We start from the raw sequence: 21,663 nt of genomic DNA, 5'->3' as shown, positions 1-21,663 counted from the left end.
AAATAATGATAAAATTATATGCAAGTCTGAAGGATCACACTACTCACTCTAAGACGTCCAGACGGTTTGTCAACATTTGGACGGTTCAGATTTGCGGTACATGCCACTAGTCTCACCTGAATCGTAACTACATTTCGGAAGGTTCCACGGCTCACACCATGGTTAAAAGACTCGGCGACAAAGACCGTCTCGGTGAGTCCAGGCACAGCGGTATTGAACCAGATCAGTTGCTACTGAGTCAACTCGTCCAAGTCTTAAAACCATGTTGGCGCTTCCGCAAATCATCGTATCACTTGTAATGTGCAAATCTAAAATCTCCTATTTTCTATGTGAAATGACACAAACCAATCTTCCAAAATATAACATATGCATTCAAAAAGCTTCAATAACTAAGGATCAAACACATACTAATTTCTAGAATTAGTATTGCATTGGAGCTCTTAAGATAGCCTATTAGCATGCATGTTTTTGGGTACTCTATTTTCATCATCTTTTCAGTAATCGATCACCCACTCTCGGGCAATGTGGACGACACCGTTGGAGGCAACAGAGTGGAGGAAGATTCAAGCGGCTCGTGTACAACTGAATTTGAAGAAACCGATATAGGATTCCCCTCCAATTGTAGCATAATGCTCCCCAGGATTTCCTCCATGATCTTATTGAACTCTTCTTCAGTAACGAAGCTTCCATCATCAGCATTTATCATCTTGATGACCTCATTCACGACCATATCTATCTGTAGAAATTCGATCAAGATTAAGAAACTGCATGTTTTGTGGATGGCGTAAAACAGCTATCAAATGTAGCAAGGGGTTAATGTGACTGAGATGGAAAGTGGGCCTTGATGTGCACCCACCAACATATCATGCGTGTGAGAAATCCAGGCGATTCATCAGGTGGTTTCCAGGAGGAAATTAAAAGATTGCGGGCCAGTTATCTCCCGCTATTGATAAATGGTGGTGGAAATGTAAACATGCATTTTGAACTGGACTTGTTAAAATTAAAATTTTAAAATCTGCCCAATTCCCTCTGAGTATCTAAGTAGTGAGAGAGAATGTGTGAACGGCTCTCCTTGAACCCGATGCGCACTGTAGTCTCATGCCCAATAACAATATATAGAACAGTTTAAAGGAACTACAGCCTATATGGACCTTTGATGGGTAGTTTAAAAGCACGACAACAACTCAGTTTGACGTGTGTCGAATTGAATAACTCCATTAATAGTTTAAAAAAGCAAAAAAAAAAAAAAAAAAAAAAATCGACTTAACTCGCCTGAGATGACTCGGCCCAACCAGATTTCACCAAAACTCAAGAGAAGCTCAATATGGTCAAAACTCAGCAAATCTCTATCCCACTTGGTAGAACTCGACATCATCTTCATATTACTTATACTTTCAAGCATTTAGATGAGTTCTTACTTTCCAGGTTTTTTTCAGTAATATTAAGGACTGCATACATATATATGGGTTTTGCTAACATCATGGGATCGTTAACAACATCCCAAAACCTTTTAAACGGCATACACAGTAACCTATCATCCATCCAAACTGTTTATTCATTCATACACTTCTTAGGAGCAAGCCATGGTGTAAAAATCATATCAGCTGGGTGATTCTAATCCTTTGATTAATAGCATGAAAATGGATAGTTAAGATTGACTGTAGAAACAAAATAGGTCCAGTCATCATCTTGAAACATCTATTAGATAAATCCCACTTTGCATTTGTTAGAGTGTTAAGGTCTCTTGATATACATTGATACGTCATCCTCTGATAGCTTGAGCTTTTAGAGAAAGTGGTGATTTGACATGGTATGAGAATAAGGTCATGTGTTCGACTCCAAGAGCAGCAAATATGCCTCAGTGATATATTCTCGCACAAGGCTCGAGTTTTACAGAAAGTGCTGATTTGACAGCATTAATTATAATTCTAAAATAACACTTTGATTCGATGATTCTAACAATGTGATTTATGGCTCATAAATAATGCACGGTTGTAACAAATTGGCCCCATTCAAAGGATTATGATCATCTAATACGGGTGATTCTTGTATGAATGAACAACGTTTTACATACACACATATATACATGAAGGTTATTGAGTCTTTGTGAGTCTGGTCAGGTTTCATTTATTTATTAGTTTTACCTAGTTGAGTTGACAGAATGATGACGAAATTGAGTCTCTCAAATCTTGATGAACTCCATTCGAGTTGAGTCAGGTTGCATTTTTCCCAATTTTTAAAGTACAAGTAGCCTTGTTTTTAAACTTTGGTCCCTCCTCTTGAGCCCTCATTTACCCATCTCTAAATTTGGTGAACTAAGGTTTTTAGAATGAAGAGGATTTATCAATGGCTAGATCTGGAGATGAGAGAGAAATGTCTCAAATTAAAGCTCTATGTGCTTATATTTATAAACTTTCATCCTAAGAATTACAATTAGAGACTAACTCTAACTTCTCTTAAATTATAGTGGTAACAAGGTGTACCAAATTACCACACTCCCTCATAATAAGAAAAGAACAAAACTAGTCAAAATCATGCACTCTACAAATTTCAATGCACAAGGCTGACCACTCAATTATTTTAGTTATTCACTAATCAATGGCTAAGGTTGCTTATAAGAAACTATTCCTTGCTCATGGCCTATTAACAGTAGAACCACATCTTCAAGCACCAAACACACATCTGCTTATGCGGCACGTCTATGGGACCATGGACTTTTATAAGACTATTCTCTATGTAAGCATGTCCCATCGTAGGGATTCGACCCACGGCTCACTGGTAGACACAGTGTGTTTCAATTGAGGTCATGGGCTTGAGGGCTCATGTGGTGTGTGTGCACACACACGCACACACACACACACGCACATATATATATATACAACCTAAAAATAAGGGCTCATGTGGTGAGTGTGTTTGTCTGTGTAAAAAAATATGTCCCAACCTAAAAATAGCTTAAATTTTTTATAGATTCCAGAATAAGCTATTCTACAAGTGCTGCAAGTGGTGCCTACCAAAGTGTGTGTATAGCATTCAACCTGGTGTGTGTGTGTGTGTGGCATTCAATCTGTCCATGAAAACAAAAATCCTAAAACTGTGCCAATTTTAAATTTTCCAGGAACAGAATTACCCCAAATGCATAACCACAGTCTTCCTCGCTATACAAAAACACATACAGAAAGAGAACATTGTACACACTGAAATCTATAAATCTTGTGGACTATTGTTTCTGGATGGAGAGATAGAGAGAAGTGTCTCAAAGTAAAGTCTTACATTTGTAGACCTCCATCCTAAAAATAAAATTCCTCTTAGAAACTAACTCTAGCTTCTCTCAACTTATGGTGATAATGAAGTCTACTAAATTACTACACTCTCTCACAATAGAAAAACCCAATCTACACCCTTCAATTCAGGTTGATCCAGTGTGAGACCTCGGAGATAGCAACAAAACACTCTTCCTTTTTCTCTTCTTCTATTTGGGTGTACAAAGAGTAGTGGTGGTATTGGTATTAGGTTTCGAGCAACATGTGCACACTGTTGAAACCATATGCTGAGCTATTGTATCCTAGGGATAACACGCTGGAAGCCTACTGCATCGGTGGATTTTGCCGAGGGGTGCAAACTATTTAAAAGAGTGCTACTGAGTCTGCACCTGTTCCAGTAAAAAATCATATTCGTCGTTGGCTAGCTTATTATGTTTGCAATCATCTAAACTAGTGTGACATTCCATTTTTGTTTGATTTGTTATAGTTTGAATATTTCTCGTATCATTATTTTAACAGTGATAACAACTATGTCTATCTGTAGAATCCCAGTTTGGTGGCTTTCATCATCTTTCTGATGCAGTATTTCCATCTTGGCTGCAGCTAACCAATTAAACTGTTCTGATCCATGACAAAGCCCACCACCCTCTGTAAACACCTCTCTCTAACCCCAAACCCACACAAAGAGCCATGTCGAGGAACAGACCCTGATCATCCAATGATCTAGGATGTTGATTTTATGGACCATGGGGGATTCCCCTGAAATTTCCCATGACTGAAAGATTCTAACCATTTGATATTTGGCCATCTCTTTCTGTTAAATGCAGACAGTTTTTCTCTTAAACAGAACATTTAAAGGCCACCATACTTAACGATTGGGACCCCCAAACCAGTAGAATTCATGGGCATCCTGCATCGACGATTAGTAACAAGAATCAACGGTTTGGATCACCAACCCATGGGCCTCATATGGACAACACCAATTACTACCATATTAGCCATTAAATTTCCAACTTTAAATCATCCTACTGTTGATGATGTTTGATTTTAGAATCCAATGGAAGTGAACATACCTGACTGACTGCACCATAAGGTGGCAAACCAGCAGCTGGGCCCATCCCATCCAAGGCGACCTGAAGATACTCTTTGGATACCTTCCCATTTCGATCTTTCAGCAAGGATTTAATTGCAGCGTCCAACGACTGGGATCAAGCAAGAAGCCGGATGGGGGTGATGATGAGTTCATAAAATAAAATGGGAATTGGCACTATAGTACATGTAAGGATGAAAGGCAGTACTCAAAAGTTTAGAAGATTTTTTTTATTTGGCAGCCCACTGGACGGATCATTCAAGGGGTCCACCAATTCAGAAGGTAATGAGGCATGGGTCCCACCTGATCTGATCATTCAGTCGGGCACTGCCATTCGTTAAAATCTTAATTGGACAGTGATGACACTCATGGTAAGTTGAAAATTCCTCACCTTTTCTAATTCGAATTGGTTCGATAATAATCTCTTGATGCTGCTTCCATCGAATGTATTCTCACTGTGGGCCACGATTACTGGCTGCTCTTTGAGCTGCGAGGCGATGTTCTTCAAGACCTTGCTGAATTCCTCCAAGAACATCTCTTGAGAAATGGGTTTTTCGTGATCAACGATCAGACAGGATTGCAATGCTGGTTCAATGACATTGCTGAAAACCTACATTAATCAAACAAAACCATTCGGAGAAGCACAAGCAGTTAAGACCAGTGATCTTTTTTGCTGAAAATAGGGCAGAGAATAGAGAAATGCAACCATCAATTTGGAAACAATTGAGACTGTTGAACTGGTGACCACCATGGGGATGGAACATAGGCGAAAAACTGAGTGATTTGAACGGCTCTAGCCATCCAAATGTTTTGTTCCACGCTTTGAATGTGGAGCAATCCCTTCTTCAGGACATTAATTGGATGGTTGGCACAGTCCAATTCGCCTTGGCTTTCTGCATATGGCCTATCCATGTAGTGGCCCACCAAATCAATGGCCTTTGAGACCGTATGCCACCCAAGATGTATAATAGAGAACTAATTCCAATCGATTACCCAAGAATCAGAAGAAGGTGGCAACCCATGATCGACTGTTAGCTGTTTCAATGCCTTGGTAATGTAGTCATGCAGGGACCCATCACCATTCTCTATTTGGGAAAATATGACAATGGCTTCCGGTTGAAACCTTGGACTGTTGGTGAATTCCAGGATATCTTCGCCATCGATTCTCAATATCACAATGGGGTCACGCTTGAGCCCAGCCGCCATGCCAAGCAGGATGTCAGAGAGTACCACTTTGAACTCGTTCTTGCTCACATTCTCTTGCTTTCCATGGGTGAATTCATTCAAAACCTGCAAGCGTTCAGAAAGAAAAAGCATGGTTCAACGCACGCTCATGTGCTTTTTATCTTCATGGATGCATACCAAAAGAAACTCCGCTATTATTACGTGGTTGTTCAGAAAATAAAACAGATCCAAAGCTCAGGTGGACCACACCACAGGAAAAGTCGCGATTGAACACCCACCATTAAAAACTTCTTGGTGGCTACAAAAGTTTTTGATTAGGCTGATATTTGTGTTTTCCCTTCATCCACGTCTAAATGACCTTATCAACAGGTTGAATGTGGTTGTTCAGATTTAACCTGCAAAATGACTTTTAAATGGTTTTAAATTTTTTTAATTTCAATTTTCATGTGAATAGCCTACTCTCCTCTTTTTTTTAAATGTATCTCACACTAATAGTATTACTACAAAGCTATACAACAACAGTTGAGGGGTCTATCATAATAAATGTATGAAAAATTCACTTCATATGGGGACACAGATCACAGGTGGTGTGATGTAGGATGGACATGATGAGGTCGATCACTGTCTTCCTCAAGGGACAATTACTCTCAATCCACAGAGCTTCTCTGGACTACTCACAGAGATTCCTCAAATCCACGAGGAAAAATAGAAAATAGAAATAAATTCGTATAAATTCAAAAATAAATTGATTGAGGATAAAAACAAATTTACTATCCTTGAAATAGTGATATCAAACTTAGGAAGAAGTTTCAGAATCAAACTCTAACTCAAACTCCCTAAAAAACGTGACTTACCATAACTAGTAAACTTACTATTTATAGACGGTCATGATTTCTACTAGACTTGATGGTTTTCGACCAAAAACGGTCATGATTTCTACTAGACTTATGGTTTTCGACCAAAAATAGTAAGTGTCCAATTTGGCCTAACCATGTTATTCTCCTAATTTTTCTAAGCCCTTTTCATGTTAGGCATGACTCCTAAAGATCAAAGGATCAAGAGTTATGATTGAACTAAAACTTACTATAAATAGTAAAAACAAAATTAAAATGGACTTTCAACTATCGCTCTGATGGAATCTCGCAAATTCAGTATGGGCAACCCGGAATAGCTGGGTTGGTTGGCTAAAGTAGCTTCTCCTACCCCAAAATCATATATTATACATTGAATAACTCATTTTGTTTTGCGAGATATGCTTGCATCAAGGTTCTGACGATCCTGATCACTTCCGCCTCTACTCGGGCTTTCTCTAGTCCATCTTGGCCATGAAAGTGTCCGTGACCCGCTCTACATCAATAATAGTCATTAATAGTTATTTAAAGGCTTGTTCCACTTCTCGCATACCATATACCATTCAATAGGTGGGCCGGTAAAAATATTGTTGCAACATACCCATGTCCTCGTATGGTTTTCTCTATGTTATTCTCTTTTAAGGGGTAGAATCCATTGCAAAGGTTTGTTGGAAAAACTTATTCTGCAACTTTTCGTTAGGCACACTTGATTTGTTTTGTAATTTAATCCATCTATAAGGTTCCCCATCAAGAAAATGAGATGCGTAGAACACTACTTAAATTCAAAGCTCATTAGATTGTGAATTACATCAATAATATAATGTAAAAGCATTATCATTATAATTTTACAATGTTTTGTTTAAGCACATAATTCCACAATCAAATGCATATATAATTGAAAATGGATTTAAGAATTTATAATCTTTACAATTTTATATTGCATTATCATAAAAATCTTCTATTCAAACATATATATCAAAAAAATTTATTAATTTGACATTTCAATCATATAAAAATATTATCATTACGATTTTATCATGTCTATCCAAACACAGGAATTATCAGTTAAGTTGTTTATTTTCTATAAGATATGATATTGTAATTTGTAAGCAATGCACTTTCATTTTATGTTACTATATAATTTGTAATCCAAACTTAAAAAGTATTTGGGTGGATCTATACATTGTTTTTCTCTGGTGTGGCCCACCTTATCATAGTATAAACATGATTTTTGGGCATCCCAACGCAGTAACAGGCTGACTCATACACTGGTTGGATGTACAGACATACAGTGGACCCACACAGACAGTTGATATTTACACGTGCGTAGATAAGTTCCCCGCACGTTAGGATTGCTTCATCAGTGAAATTCCCATCATGATCTGTCCCTAATTTGAATGGATAGGATAGCCGTACATGAGTTGGCTGGTAGCACGGACTGTTGACATGGACTGGAATCGTCTACAACATCTGCTTCAGCAGGGCGTAAAACACCAAAGATCTGTGGGGGGCCGGTGCGTTCTATATTTAAAATCCACTCCGTCCGTCAGCTACTATCCTGGATTCTAGACATACCCAAAGAAAATCATCCGGTTCAACGACTCATGTGAGCCACTGCACATGGAACAATGAGTATGGGACACCAACCATGAGATTGTGTTTGGGGTGAAGATGGGGTGTATCTTGCATCAAACTCATTCAATGGGTGTAATTCACCCGGATGAAGGTAAAAAAATAAAAATTAGCCTGATCTAAAACGCGGGTGGACCACACTGCATAAAGGTAGAGATTTAGGAGAAATTTTATGTATTTACCATTGGTGTGGCCCATCTGAGTTTTTTTATCATGCATGGTGAAGATCATTCTCACCTGATGGACGGAGTGGATTTTACGTATAGAACATGGGTCCCACAGAGTGGGGTGTTTTAGATGCAAGCTCCGTAAAACAGGTGTTGTAGATGATTCCGGTTCTGTTGATTTAGTGGGCCACCACGTGCTTGGAGGCCGATGGAGTACAGAGTAAACTCTGTGCGGTCCACCGTGTTTTATGTATTTTTTCCAATCCGTCCATCCATTATACCAGATAATTTCAGGTCTTGAGCTAAAAAATGAAGCATATCCAAAGCTCAAGTGGACCACACCACAGGAAACAGTGTGAATTGAACTTATACCGTTGAAAAATTCTTGTGGGCCACAGAAGTTTTGGACCAAGTTGATATTTTTGTTTTCTCTTCATTCATGTCTGTGTGATCCTATGAACAGATTGGATGACAGATAAACATCACTGTGGGCCCTATCGAGGTTTCCACGGTTGAAATCATTATTCCCACTGTTTACTGTGGTGTGGTCCACTTGAGTTTTGGATATGCTTCAATTTTGGGCTCGACCCCTAAAATGAGCTGAAAAAACGGATGGACGGCGTGGATAAACCACATACATTCAAAGTGGGCCCAACTGAGTTTACTCAGTACGGTACTACGCTACTGAGTATCTCACTACGCAATCCGATTTCCATGTGCAGTGGACAATGATGACGTATAGCAATAAATAGATTTCAGAAATGGGAAATGAAATTGTAGGATTTTGCAATCCTTGATGGGACCAAGTGAAAAATGGATGGATGATTTGCACCGTTCATCTCGTGGGTATGGGAAACTTCAGAAATGTCACATTGATCGGGATATCCTATCCGATCCGACCGATTCCATTGACGTTCTTTCATCCGATGGCTAAAAAACAAAGTTGGCCACGTGTCCATGTTCAATGGAGAAAATCAACCATCCAAAAATTGTCATTTTGGTGCAATGCCCATCAATGGTGGGCCCTACCCGAAGAAAAATCAATCATCTGGCCATGAAAACACATGGGCCCGGTCATGGATGTGCCAAGTGGCTGCATGGTCACATCACCCATACCATCCATCTTGTGGACTGGACCATTGACAGCACAACCGTTCAGGGATCACACTGATTAGACCGTTGACCACATATGCTTTTTTCTCCACCGTCCATTTCAAGACCGTCAACATCGGAGAGACCTGATTGACCAGACGATGTGACATTGTTACAGCTTCTCATCCACAGGCAGCCACAGGACCCCAAACAAGGATTGGCAAAAGCAATGGACCTCAAGCAAGACAGCTAAGAGTGGGCCTCAAGATCGAAAAATAAGCACAGTGATGCGTCTTGATTGACAGAGGTATTTCCGTCGCGAGAAAAAAAAATTGTTACTCTGGCAGAGTATGATGGATGATACGCGTGTACTATTCCAACGAAAATGTGTCCACCAATCTGAACTTAAGGTACCTACCTTTGCAACAGTCATTTTGCACCATATATTCATTTCAACCTGAGTTAGGAAATGCCACGTGTATAACTTCTGAGTACTTGCTTATCAGGCCTCTGACGCGGATTGCCTGCAACCCAAGACAGTGTATGGCTTACCGTCGTGTCATTGTCATGTCCATTCCTTCCATCCATTTCGCCAGCTCATTTTTCATTTTTGGAAATGAGCTCACACATGAAAAGATCGAAACTCAGGTGGATGCCCACTATTGAAACCTTTGTGGGACCACAGTAATATCCGAGGTATTAGAAAAGAATAATACACGCACCTATATATTTGCATATAATTCTACAGTACGATAATTGTTTTTTCGTAGGTAGACTGTATCCTGTTCCCACTTGGACACGTTAAGGGCGTGTTTCGACGTGCGGTCTTGGTGGGAGTAGAGTGGAGTCCGTGGGATTGGGTTTTGAATCCCACCCGTCCTCCTACAGTTCTGTTTGGGTGGCGCGGTATTGACGACGGATGAGAGTGGTCTGTGGATTCGGGAGAGGATCCGGTGGATTGCGAATCCCATTGACTGGTGGAGGTCAGTTTGGAGCCGGACGAACCAACTCTGTTTACGCACGTTGTGCAGCAAAGGTGCGGAAACAGCCGCGTTTGGAACGAGTTTTGGCGAAGGGAGTATCCACACCGTCCATTCTGACTTCATGGGAAGGGTTGTGACCCCCTTTTGGAGATTATGGACGGTTTGGATTGCTGATCCGATCACCACCAAGATCACATAATGGCCCACCAAAGTCGGTTTTCACATACGCAGGGACTTGAGCAATTTCTTGCGGTGTGCTAATGGTGGGGCCCATGATTGATGTCTTCAAGAAAATCCACTCCGTCCACTGAATGCACGTCGAAAAACTAGTTGAAAATGTTTGGTTTCGGATTGAATTCGGTGTAGCCCACAAAATCTTTTACTCCACCGTCCATCTTGCGTTTGACGGTGGAAATCGTGTGTGCCTGTGCATGGGAGGATAAGGTCTCCATGGGTACTGTCAGCCCCACCTCCTGGACGCATTGGACGGTTCCGATCATCGAACCGTCCATGATGGTGGCCCAATACACATCCCAGCGGGACCCAGTGCGAACGCTGGCCCATGCCTACCCAAACGCACTATGCTTTTGAAAACCCATCCCGTCCGCCCGTCCAAACATGGACGTAGATGGGCCGATGGATATAGCAATCCAGTGGGATTGCAAGTAATCCACTGTCCAACTCATTATGACATTGGAAGCCATACAATCCACCCTAATACAACCCACTCCCACCTAATCCGCGTGTCCAAACACGCCCTTAGTCATAAGGTGATATATACTTAGATGAAGGAAAAACATAGAAAACACATATATCAGATTGATCCCAAACTTCTGTTGGAAGTTTTTAATGGTGGGAGTTCAATCACCACTGTGTGGTCCACTTGAGCTTCAAATATGCCTCCTTTTTGGGGTCACATCTTAAAATGATATGGAAAAATGGATAGAGCATAGATAAAACTCATACATCACGGTAGGCCCACAAAGCCCTACCTGGACACAATCCATTTCCTTTTTTAAAAAATTTTATTACTAACTTCATTTAAGTTTTTTTATATTGATATCTTGTAATATATGTATCATTAGGCTACTAATCTAATGTACACACGCCCACTAATGATATCCTAAAACAATTAGATTATAGATTGCATTAATAAAATTACATCAATAAAATGGTTTGCACCTAAACACTAGCCTTAGCAAGCAACTTGGCTATGATGTAATGCTTGTAGCTCATTTAAGGCTTATAATTTCTTCATTTCTATTGTTAAAGTACATATTTCAATAGACTTATTATAATCATTATGTCAAACATCAATATACATACTAATTAAGGGTATTAAAATTGATTTAGTAATTAAATTCAAACACCAAGGGATATATTACATCATTCGTATAGCTATTTTTAAATTATAGCTATATGGTGGGAGTGGGTTTAAAAATCCCATAGATAATTGCAACGTTTGTTTGGGACTCACATAAGGTATGGGTTGTGAAGCCCCTTCTAGAATCAGTACCGCGGCAAGGGTTTCTACAATCCTACTTTGGGTTTCGTGTGGCTAGTGGTCGGTGCTATATGGACCCCACCATGATGTATATATTTTATTCATGCCGTCCATCCATTTTGAAATATAATTTTTAGGCTTGTTCCTAAAAATGAGGTAGATATAAATCTCAGGTGGACCACACCATGGGAAACGGATTGGTAATTCCATCCCATTTAAGTGGGATGGAATTACCAAAATGTAATGATTACACTATGTCAGGGATTGTCGACTAATCCCATGGCTCGGAGGCCATCCAATTTCATGTTTAGGAAATGGATTGGCTACTCATCTTGCCACTACCGGTTCTGTGGGCCCCACCATGATGTATGTGTTTCATCCATGTCGTCCACCCATTCTTCCATGTCATTTTATGGTATGAGCCTAAAAATGAGTTTGATCCAAATCTCAAGTAGACCACACAGTTGGCCCCAGGAGGTTTTTGATGGTGTAATTCAATCACTATTGTTTTCCCATGGTGTGGTCCACCTGAGATTTATATCTATCTCATTTTTTGGATCAAGCCCAAAAATTATATTTCAAAATGAATGGACAGCATGGATAAAACACATACATCATGGTGGGGTCCACATAGCACTGACCACTAGCCACATGAAACCCAAAATAGGATTGCAGAAACCCTTGCCCCTGCGCTAATTCCAAGAAGGGACTTCACAACCCATACCTCATGTGAGTCCCAAACAGGACATTGCAACCATCTATGGGATCATAAAACCCACTCTCACCTAATCCCATTTAAACCCATGTGCCAAACGCCCCTAGAGTTTTTGAATCCAAGATGTTAGACGCAATCTAAGGGCGTGTTTGGCCAGGCAAATTGGAAGGGATTGGATGGTGTTAGAGTGGATTGCACGGCTTTCAAGGTAATGATAGCTGCGTCAGTGGATTGGTGCAGGATCTATGGGATTGCTATATCCCGGGATTGCTATATGGGGTCTGTTTGGCACGCCCGGCCAATCCCGAGATTAAACCTTCCAATCCCTTTCAATCCCTCAAACCAAACACGTCCCTAGCAATTTTGAAGGGATTAGGGTGGATTGGATGGGATTTAAAGGTAATGATTGTGATGTCAATGGATTGTCTTAAGATCCATGGGATTGCTATATCCCGAGATCAGGATCCCATGTCTATTTAGCATGCCTGGCCAATCCGGGAGCTATCTTCGAATCCCTTCCAATCCCATCCAATCTACCTGTTTGGCCAGTTGCATTAAAAGGGATTGGATGGTAAAACCCCGGGATATGCCAAACGTGCCAAATAGACCCAGTGAACTTGTCCCGGGATATAGCAAACCCATGGATCTTAAATTAATCCACTAACATCACCATCATTACCTTAAAATTGATCCCATCCCTCCTAATCCCGTTCAGTTGGGCTGGGGCGTGTTTGAACGGACAGATTGGAAGGTAAAATCCCGGGATATGCCAAACGTGCCAAACAGACCCGGTGAACTTGTCCCGGGATATAGCAAACCCATGGATCTTAAACCAATCCACTGACATCACCATCATTACCTTAAAATTGATCCCATCCATCCTAATCCCGTTCAATCCAACTAGCCAAACAGGCCTGGGTGTTTGGCGCATGGTATTGGGAAGGATTAGGTGGGATGAGATTCAAAAAACATAATTATTACATATGGCAGGGATTGTCCCCTGTTTCTACAGGATAAGCTTAATTCCATGCTATGTTTGTAATATGGTGGTACATTGAATGGATATACCCACCATCATTTGAAACTATTGAGAATAACACATATGTGTTATATCCAAACCGTTCATCTGTTTTGTAACCTCATTTTATGGCATGGGCCTAAAAATGAGGCAGATCCAAAACTTATGTGGCCCCAGAGAAGTTTTCAACGGTAGGTATTCAATCCTCGCTGCTTTCTATGGTGGGGTCCACTTGAGCTTTAGATCTACCTAATTTTTTGGCCCATGCTCTAAAATGATCTCGAAAAATGGGTGGACAGTGTGGATATAGCCCACACATCATGGTGGGACCTACACAACTTGCTAACATTGAGCTCAAGGGGGCGTTTGACGCATGGTATTAGATGGGATTAGGTGGGATGGAATTGCATTTGGTCCTGTGCCAATTCCACTCAATGTTTGGGAAGAATGGAAAAGCTTAGAATTAGATTAGATGGAATTGCATCGGTCCGTGCCAATTCTACTCAATGTTTGCAAGTTGTGTAGGTCCCACCATGATGTGTGGGCTATATCAACACCGTCCACGAATATTTTGAGATCATTTTAGAGCATGGGCCAAAAAATTAGGTAGATCTAAAGCTCAAGTGGACCCCACCATAAAAAGCAATGGGGATTGAATACCTACCGTTGAAAACTTCTTTGGGGCCATATAAGTTTTGGATCTGCCTCATTTTTAGGCCCATGCCATAAAATGACATTAAAAAACAGATGAACAATTTGGATATAACACGTGTTATTCTCAATAGTTTCAAAAGATGGTAGGTACATCCATTCAATGTACCACCGTATTACAAACATAGCATGGAATTAAGCTTATCCCACAATAACAAAAGACAATTCCTGAGACATGTAATAATTATATTTTTTGAATCTCATCCCACCTAATCCTTCCCAATACTATGCCCAAACACCCCCTGAAGGTATTTCAAATCCAAGGGTTTCCAATTCAGGTATTCCTAATTGGAAATGATCAAATGCAATTCCATTCCACCTAAGTCCATGTACCACATACATGAGTTTTGGATCTCCTTTATGTTTAGACTCATGTCCTAAACGGAGGAGGTGAAACGGATGAACAGAGTGGATATAACACTAACGTCACGGTGGGCCCCATAGTGCTTGGGTGGTTGCTGATACTCGGCATCCTAAATACCTATTCCCTCACCCTATCCCCATCTTTCAAGTATAGCTTTTAACTCCTCTGGTTACGTTTTACAGATGGTAAGCAGCCACTTGAAAATTGCATATACGTGGAATATAAGTAATTTAGATTAGACGGTCCAAATTACATGTCCTAGTTTAGATGTATTAATTTGATTTAATGCATCCACGTGTACAGTTTGAGTACCCACGTATCAAGCCTCATACTCTGCCAACACCATTAAATAATTCCCCTTATCTTCTGGGTAAGGGTACTTTTTTAAAATAGACCCGACGTACTACCTACTTTTTTTTCATTTAACCCAAAAAAAAAACCTAAATAACTAAACTAGACCTCTATTTGTACGGACAAACCTAGAAAGACGAAAATACCTCTGCTTTTTTCAGCTACTTTACCCTAATAGACAGGGATTTTTTGTCAAAAAATTTACCTCCATATCCTTAAAATTCAAAAAAATTAACATTATAGACGAGTCCGTACTATGCTTTTTTTTTTACCGCCCGAAAATTATCTCACCAAAGTGAATTTTTGGGGTACGAAAGTAAGTTTTTTTAAGAAAATATCCCTACCTATTAGGGTAAAGCAGCTAAAAAAAGCTGAAGTATTTTCGTCTTTCTAAATTAGTCCGTACGAATAGAGGTTTGGTTTAGCTATTTAGATTTTTTTGGAGTCGAATGAAAAAAAGTAGATAATACGTCGGGTTTATACTAAAAAAGTGCTCTAAAAATTCACTATAGTGACATAGTTTCTGGGCTGCCCAAAAAAAAAACAGCATAGTACAGACTCGTCAATGATGCTAATTTTTTCTTTGGGTAACTGAGGAGCCTCGTGCATTATCCATCGGGAGCAGGATAAGTACTGTATTCTCGGCCCAGATTTACTATAAGCAGGACCAACAATTCGGTGATCTAGACCGTTGATCTAACAAGCCTCATGGTCAATGGACCATACTCTCAAAAGACGTCCCAGATCTAAAATCATGACTATCATTACTTTCTTTTTTCCTCCATGGGCGGTTGCTGGACTTCCATAGAATAGGACCATTAGATACTTTAGGGTGATGCTCATCCGCACACAAACAGTTTGCTGACGCAATGAATTCCGTACAGTGGGGCTAATGGTTCCGGGATCGAAACCGTTGATCCGACGGTTCCCATAGTAGATGAACCCTGATTGGAGGATCGTTCTTTAGATATTTGGCCATTTATCGCTTTAATGTGGACAGTTGAAATATTCTCCTAACCGTTTATCTAGTTCCCACAAATGGGAGAGCTCGAATTGTCCGATACCCAATTTGAGCGGTTCTGATTCGAGGTAATTTTCCACGTACGTAGGATAGGGAGCCTCAGCGATTTCTTAGCTACAGTGCACTCGACTGCACTCTATCAAGACCCTCATAAAATGAGAAATGATCTGCACTGTCCATTAGCTCTATGGCAAATAATAATGAGATACCATGTAAAAATCACGTAGATCGGACGATTCCAACCATCAGATCAATAGAATGGTCAGGATCACTTCTAAAACTATGGTCATCAACAACCTACGCTATCCATCTGCCCGAGCAAATGACTGATCGGTTAGGATTATGAGCAAACATTTTGATCAAACAATCCTAACCATTTCATCCATGGGTTAGAAATTGGATGGTTATAAGAAAGCCTAAATTTAGAATCAATCAAACCGTCCAATTGGTTTTATTTTCTTCAAGTAACCCATAAAACGTGCACTAGACATAATGGACAGTTCAGATCAATCGATCAAAGTATCCGAGTGTTCTGATGCAACTGAAAGCACTGTTACTTATATTGCTCGCAGAGCATTGATTGGAGCATTTGAGAGAGAGAATTCCACCAAAAAAGAGGAGAGAAATTATCCAGTCAGTGCTTCTAATTGCATCTGGACTCTTGGACAGTCCAATCAACTGATCAGGTCTCTCCGTTAGGTCCACCACACATTTCATGGGCTACCTTGTAAAAAATAAAGTAATCGAACAAATCTAACCATCAAATCAATAGCCTATAAAATGAACAGCCAGGATCACTTTAAGCAGGCCCGATTCATCAATTTGAAACATCTATTTGCCGAGGGCCATCCTGGATTCCTTGTAGTTCTAAAGAATAGATTTTATGAGAAAATCCTAACCATCCCATCCATAAGTTCGAAAACGGATGGATATAAAAATAAGGCCAACTTATGGATGGACACAATCATCCGATCAGTATGAATTTAAGATGGTCACCCCAAAAAAGTACGCCGAACACAATAGACGGCCTGGATCGAGCGATTGAGGTGTCCGAATGTCTATAAAAGAGAGAGAGAGAGAGAACCTCTTTATAGATGTGGTCAGAATCAGGAGAAGAGCCTTTAGCAGGAAGACCAAGAGCAGCTCCAATATCAGCAACAGCTGGATGTAGTTCTTTCACGGACAGCTTTCCATCTCCATCTCTGTCGAGCTCTTTGAACTTATGGTCCACGAAGTTCTCGAACACCTCCTCGTTCTCAACCAATCCCTTTATATCTGAACCGTCCAATACCTGTCCACCTTTCATCTTCCTGGCGGTGGCTATTCTCTCCAACCTTCCTTCCTTCAAACCCCCTCTTTTCTGGTTGGCTCTTTAAAGATCGACTGACAGAGAGGAGGAGGCTCGTGATCCTTCTTTTGCTTTTATAGCTTTCTTCAGCTTTCTTTTCTTTGGAGCAGAAAAGATGGACGACCGAAAGACTTCGATGCTCTGCAGGAATATAACAGTCCCATACGCATGCAGACTGGAGTTTCTACGTTTACGGATTAATATGGGCCCAGATTGACCAGGCCCAAAACTCGGCCTCTTCCGTCCGTGAGACCCCGGATCCAGCTAGCCCCGAAGTGGGTGGGACCCCTGATGGTGGGGCCCACTGTGACGTATGTGACTACATCTACGCCGTCCATCTGTATTGAAAGCTCATTTTATAGTACAGGAAACAGTGATGATTGACCATTAAAAACTTATTGTGGGCCGCAAAAGCTTTGGATCAAGATGATATTTGTGTGGTATCTTCATCTAGGTGTTTGTGACCTTATCAACAGGTTGGATGGCAAATAAACATTGCGGGGGAATCCATGAAGTTTTTAATGGTGGAGATTCAATCTTGATTGTTTCTTGTAGTGTGGTCGACCTAAATTTTGACTCAGCTTCATTTTTTCGATCATGCTTTCAAAATGGGAGTGTATTTATGACACATACATCACCACTGCGAGCCCCATAGTTAGGGTCCCACCAACCTCACCTAATCAATTCAGCAGCCACAACCGCCGTGTCTGTATTATATCTACTCCAGTCATCTATTGCGCCAGTTCAAGTTAGAGTGTGAGCTAAAACATCATGCAGATTCAAGACTCCAATGGGCCACACCACAGGGAACAGCAAGGATTAGATGCCCACCGTTGAAACCTTACCAGACCTAGCAGTTTGATATTTTTTTTTTTTAAATTCATTTAGGAGGTAATCACCTTATGCCCAGGTTTGATGGCATAGGAATATCAGCGTGGTCCCAGGAAAGTTTCAATGACATTTTCACCTCTCTGTTTCACGTGGTGTGGTCTACTTGAGTTTCGGATGTGACCCATTTTTACATGTATGCCCTAATATGAGCTGATGAAACTGATGGACGGAGTTGATTTTACACAGACATCGTTCTGGACCCTACATAGCTTTTGGTTACACGGGCTTCCAGTAACGGCCGCCGATTAGGTGAGTCCCTGGCAGTGGGGCCCACCTTGATATATGTGTTATGTATCCACTCTGTTCATCAGTATTTCCAGATCATTTTGAAGCAAGGTTCAAAAATTAAAGCAGATACACATCTAAAGTGGACCACACCACAGGAAACAGTGATCATTGACCATTAAAAACTTCTTGTGGGCCAAAACAATTTTGAATCTAGTCGATATTTTCTTTTGCCCTACATCCAGGTCTTTTCTACCTTATCAACAGGTTGGATGGAAAATAAACATTACAGTGGGTCCTAGGAATGTTTTAACGGTGGACACTCAATGACCACTGTTTCCTTCCTGTGGTGTGTTCCACTTGAGATTTGGATATGCTTCATTATTGGAACCATGCCTAAAATCAGCTGAAAAAACTGATGGACTGATTGGATATACAACAAATACATCAAAGTGGGCCCACTTTCAGGGACTGATCCACTAAGCTGTTAGTCTCACCTGATTCGCGCCGGCTGTAGGAAATTGGCGATCCTTTGTGGGGCCTAGGCACAGGCATCAGCTAATGGGCTGGGCCCATTCAAGCCCATATAACTGCAGTGGCATCAAAATCCTCCCAAACCTAACAGACGAAATCGTGGGTCCCACTAAGATCAGTGAAACCCAAAGAACGCACTAGATGAACGGCAGATTTCTGGAGTTTAAAGGACACTTAACGGTCCATATTCATTTAATCAGTATCCATTAATCGTAGGTCAGGATCATGTTGTGGATGTGATTTTCTAGGCATGCTCCATCCCCAGTGTGTCCCACAACTTTGGACGGTTGGATTTGATTAAACAGTGCCACGTGTACAAGTGGGTGAGTGGTCGGCAGAGTATCATCGAAAATAAAAAGAATCAGTACTCAGCCACTAGGCGTTTGGCGGTTGCGACACGTGGGACGGTTTTAAAAGTTGGGCAGAGAGTTAAGACGGTCCACACACTCTTTCCCTCTCCTTCTTACCTCACAAGCCGCGCTAGGTACCTACCAGGGTTACTTTGGAGGACCGACTGCCACGTGGATTAAACTTTCATAATATCCATCCGTTCCACTATCTTATTTTAACCGTTGAAACTAGACATCATGGTCATCCAAAAACTCAAGTAGGGCCCAGCACAGAAACAGTCATGATGGAACATCCACCGTTAGTTTTTTGTAAGACCTATTGTAGTTTTTATATGCCATCCAATCCATTCATCTGATGCGTCTGGTTGAGATGAAAAAACCAACAAAAAATACTGTGATTCTGAAACTCATGTGACCCATGACATGTGAATTTATATGTTATTATGTATAATATTTTTCAAGTGATCCATATGAGTATTGAATCATCCTTATTTTTGGAATCAGGACTTAACAATAGGTGATGTATTTTATGAACGGCGTGGATTTCAAGTAATTTAAGTTGTTTCTCTTCATCCAGTGAAAGTAATCATGTAGAATACCTATGGTGAGGTACCCAAGTGTTTTCCGAACCATTCATTTGTTTTTAAATGCTTTTCAACACGTTAAACGAATGGGGAGTTATTTGATACCCTGGTGATGTATGTTACCTGATACTCAGGCGCATAGAGACTGTAAACGGACTAAATTGTTGAAGCCAATATAAGTAACGAGAAGAAAATCAGATTTGATTGAATGAATGTTAACACACGACATGTGGACACTTGTCTGCTAAAATAGGACCGTTAGATGTTCTTCATCCCAACTGTCCAATAAATGTCCACCAATATGATAGTATGGTTACATGATCAAACAAGTGAAAGTTTTAATCTATCATCCACTCCAAACATAAACCCATAAATTTGCTACTTTTTAAGTGTGACGATTACGATTTTTAAGTGCCGCGTATCAACCATCACAGTCTGTCGGAGTATCAAAGTTTCCCTCTAAATGACAACTTCCGCCCTTTCACGTTACTTTTTTTGTCAAAGGAGCTTTCCGGCTTACATATGTGAGACACTCTCCACCATACACGTGGCCTCATGGTCGGTGAAACCGGACTTATTTGATCCATTATTTGAATGGACGGTGCTAACCTACCTCGCCGAAAAGACTTACTAGGGTAACTTTTGCAAATCGAGGGCCACGTCACTGGAAATTCATGGCCGGAAGTACGATCATGAGGTGGGCTCCCTCGTTTTAATCATTGAACCATAAATCATGATAACCCAAAGACTAGGTGGGCCAGAAGTGTTGGTTTTGATTATTATTTTCAGCAAGGCACGTTCTAGTGTTTATCTCTATTCCATCATCTATGTTTCTCGTCATAAAGAAAGAATTAATCAAAAATTATATAACTTCTGAAGTATTTTTTTATTTATTGTTTATATTAGGGACGGAGGATATGTCATAATAGCAATCTCATATAAGCTTGCAAGCTTCAATTGTGGCAAAGTACGGTGTAATGTAGTGTAGTGTATCTTTAACTCGGATTATTAATGAGCGTATATGCACTGATATGTTATTAATACATCGCACGCGTACACTTTGACACTTACTGTTAACTATTAACTCTTGTCTCTTCACTCTTCCCACTTCACATACATTAAAAAATAAAAAATAAAATTTTAAAAAAAAAAAAAGTTCTTACAGTTTAATCCGAAAGTGCTGAGTTGACTCAGCGATGAACTCAGTAAAATTCTTAAAATTATATCAGAGAGAGTTTTGTAAGAGAGATAATAATTTCATATATTTAAAACTGAAATCGGTAGTCTTTATATAGACTCCGAAGTGGTGTATAAGCACCCTTTATAAAAGGTTTGGTCCGTTGGGTTTAAAACCAACAGGTGCGACCAACCGGAAGGGACGCATCTCTCTAGTTTAAGAAAAAAACGCAAATGCGAGTACACTCCCGTACATACAGTCCTGCGAGTACCCATACACACACCCACGCGAGTACACACACACCGCGCCCACGCCCACGCCCAGCCCAGCCTGTCCTGTCCCGTCGCGTCACGCACACGCACACACACACGGACACAGACTCGGACTCGGACTCGGCTCGGCACGACACGGCTCGGCGCGCGCGCGTGTGGTTAATGGCATAGATTAGAGCTATTGACATAGCCCTCCCACAGGACCAAATTCACATGCCCCCTGAAAGGGGCTCAAGCTCTAAGTAAAAAGACTATCTTATATACAAGATAGTTAACTTTGTCAAATCCGATGTGGGATAAAACCCACAACTCAAAAGTACTACAACTTTTCAAAAATG

General features: G+C 40.6%; 1 protein-coding gene across 1 annotated transcript; it reads right to left on the bottom strand.

The window, feature by feature from the left end:
* Window positions 1-299: 299 nt before the first annotated feature.
* LOC131243461 (uncharacterized) lies at window positions 300-17,353 on the bottom strand. Its single transcript, XM_058242835.1, has 5 exons — window positions 17,029-17,353; window positions 5,344-5,640; window positions 4,742-4,960; window positions 4,334-4,462; window positions 300-736 (listed from the first exon to the last, which is right to left on the bottom strand). Exons 1-5 carry the CDS (start codon window positions 17,248-17,250, stop codon window positions 506-508), a joined length of 1,098 nt encoding a protein of 365 aa, XP_058098818.1. The 5' UTR covers window positions 17,251-17,353; the 3' UTR covers window positions 300-505.
* Window positions 17,354-21,663: the final 4,310 nt, after the last annotated feature.

The sequence above is a fragment of the Magnolia sinica genome, chromosome 4, assembly GCF_029962835.1.
Source record: "Magnolia sinica isolate HGM2019 chromosome 4, MsV1, whole genome shotgun sequence".
Classification (NCBI taxonomy): domain Eukaryota; kingdom Viridiplantae; phylum Streptophyta; class Magnoliopsida; order Magnoliales; family Magnoliaceae; genus Magnolia; species Magnolia sinica.
The sequence above is the reverse complement of the archived record's forward strand: the minus strand, read 5'-3'. Positions and strand labels throughout refer to the sequence as shown.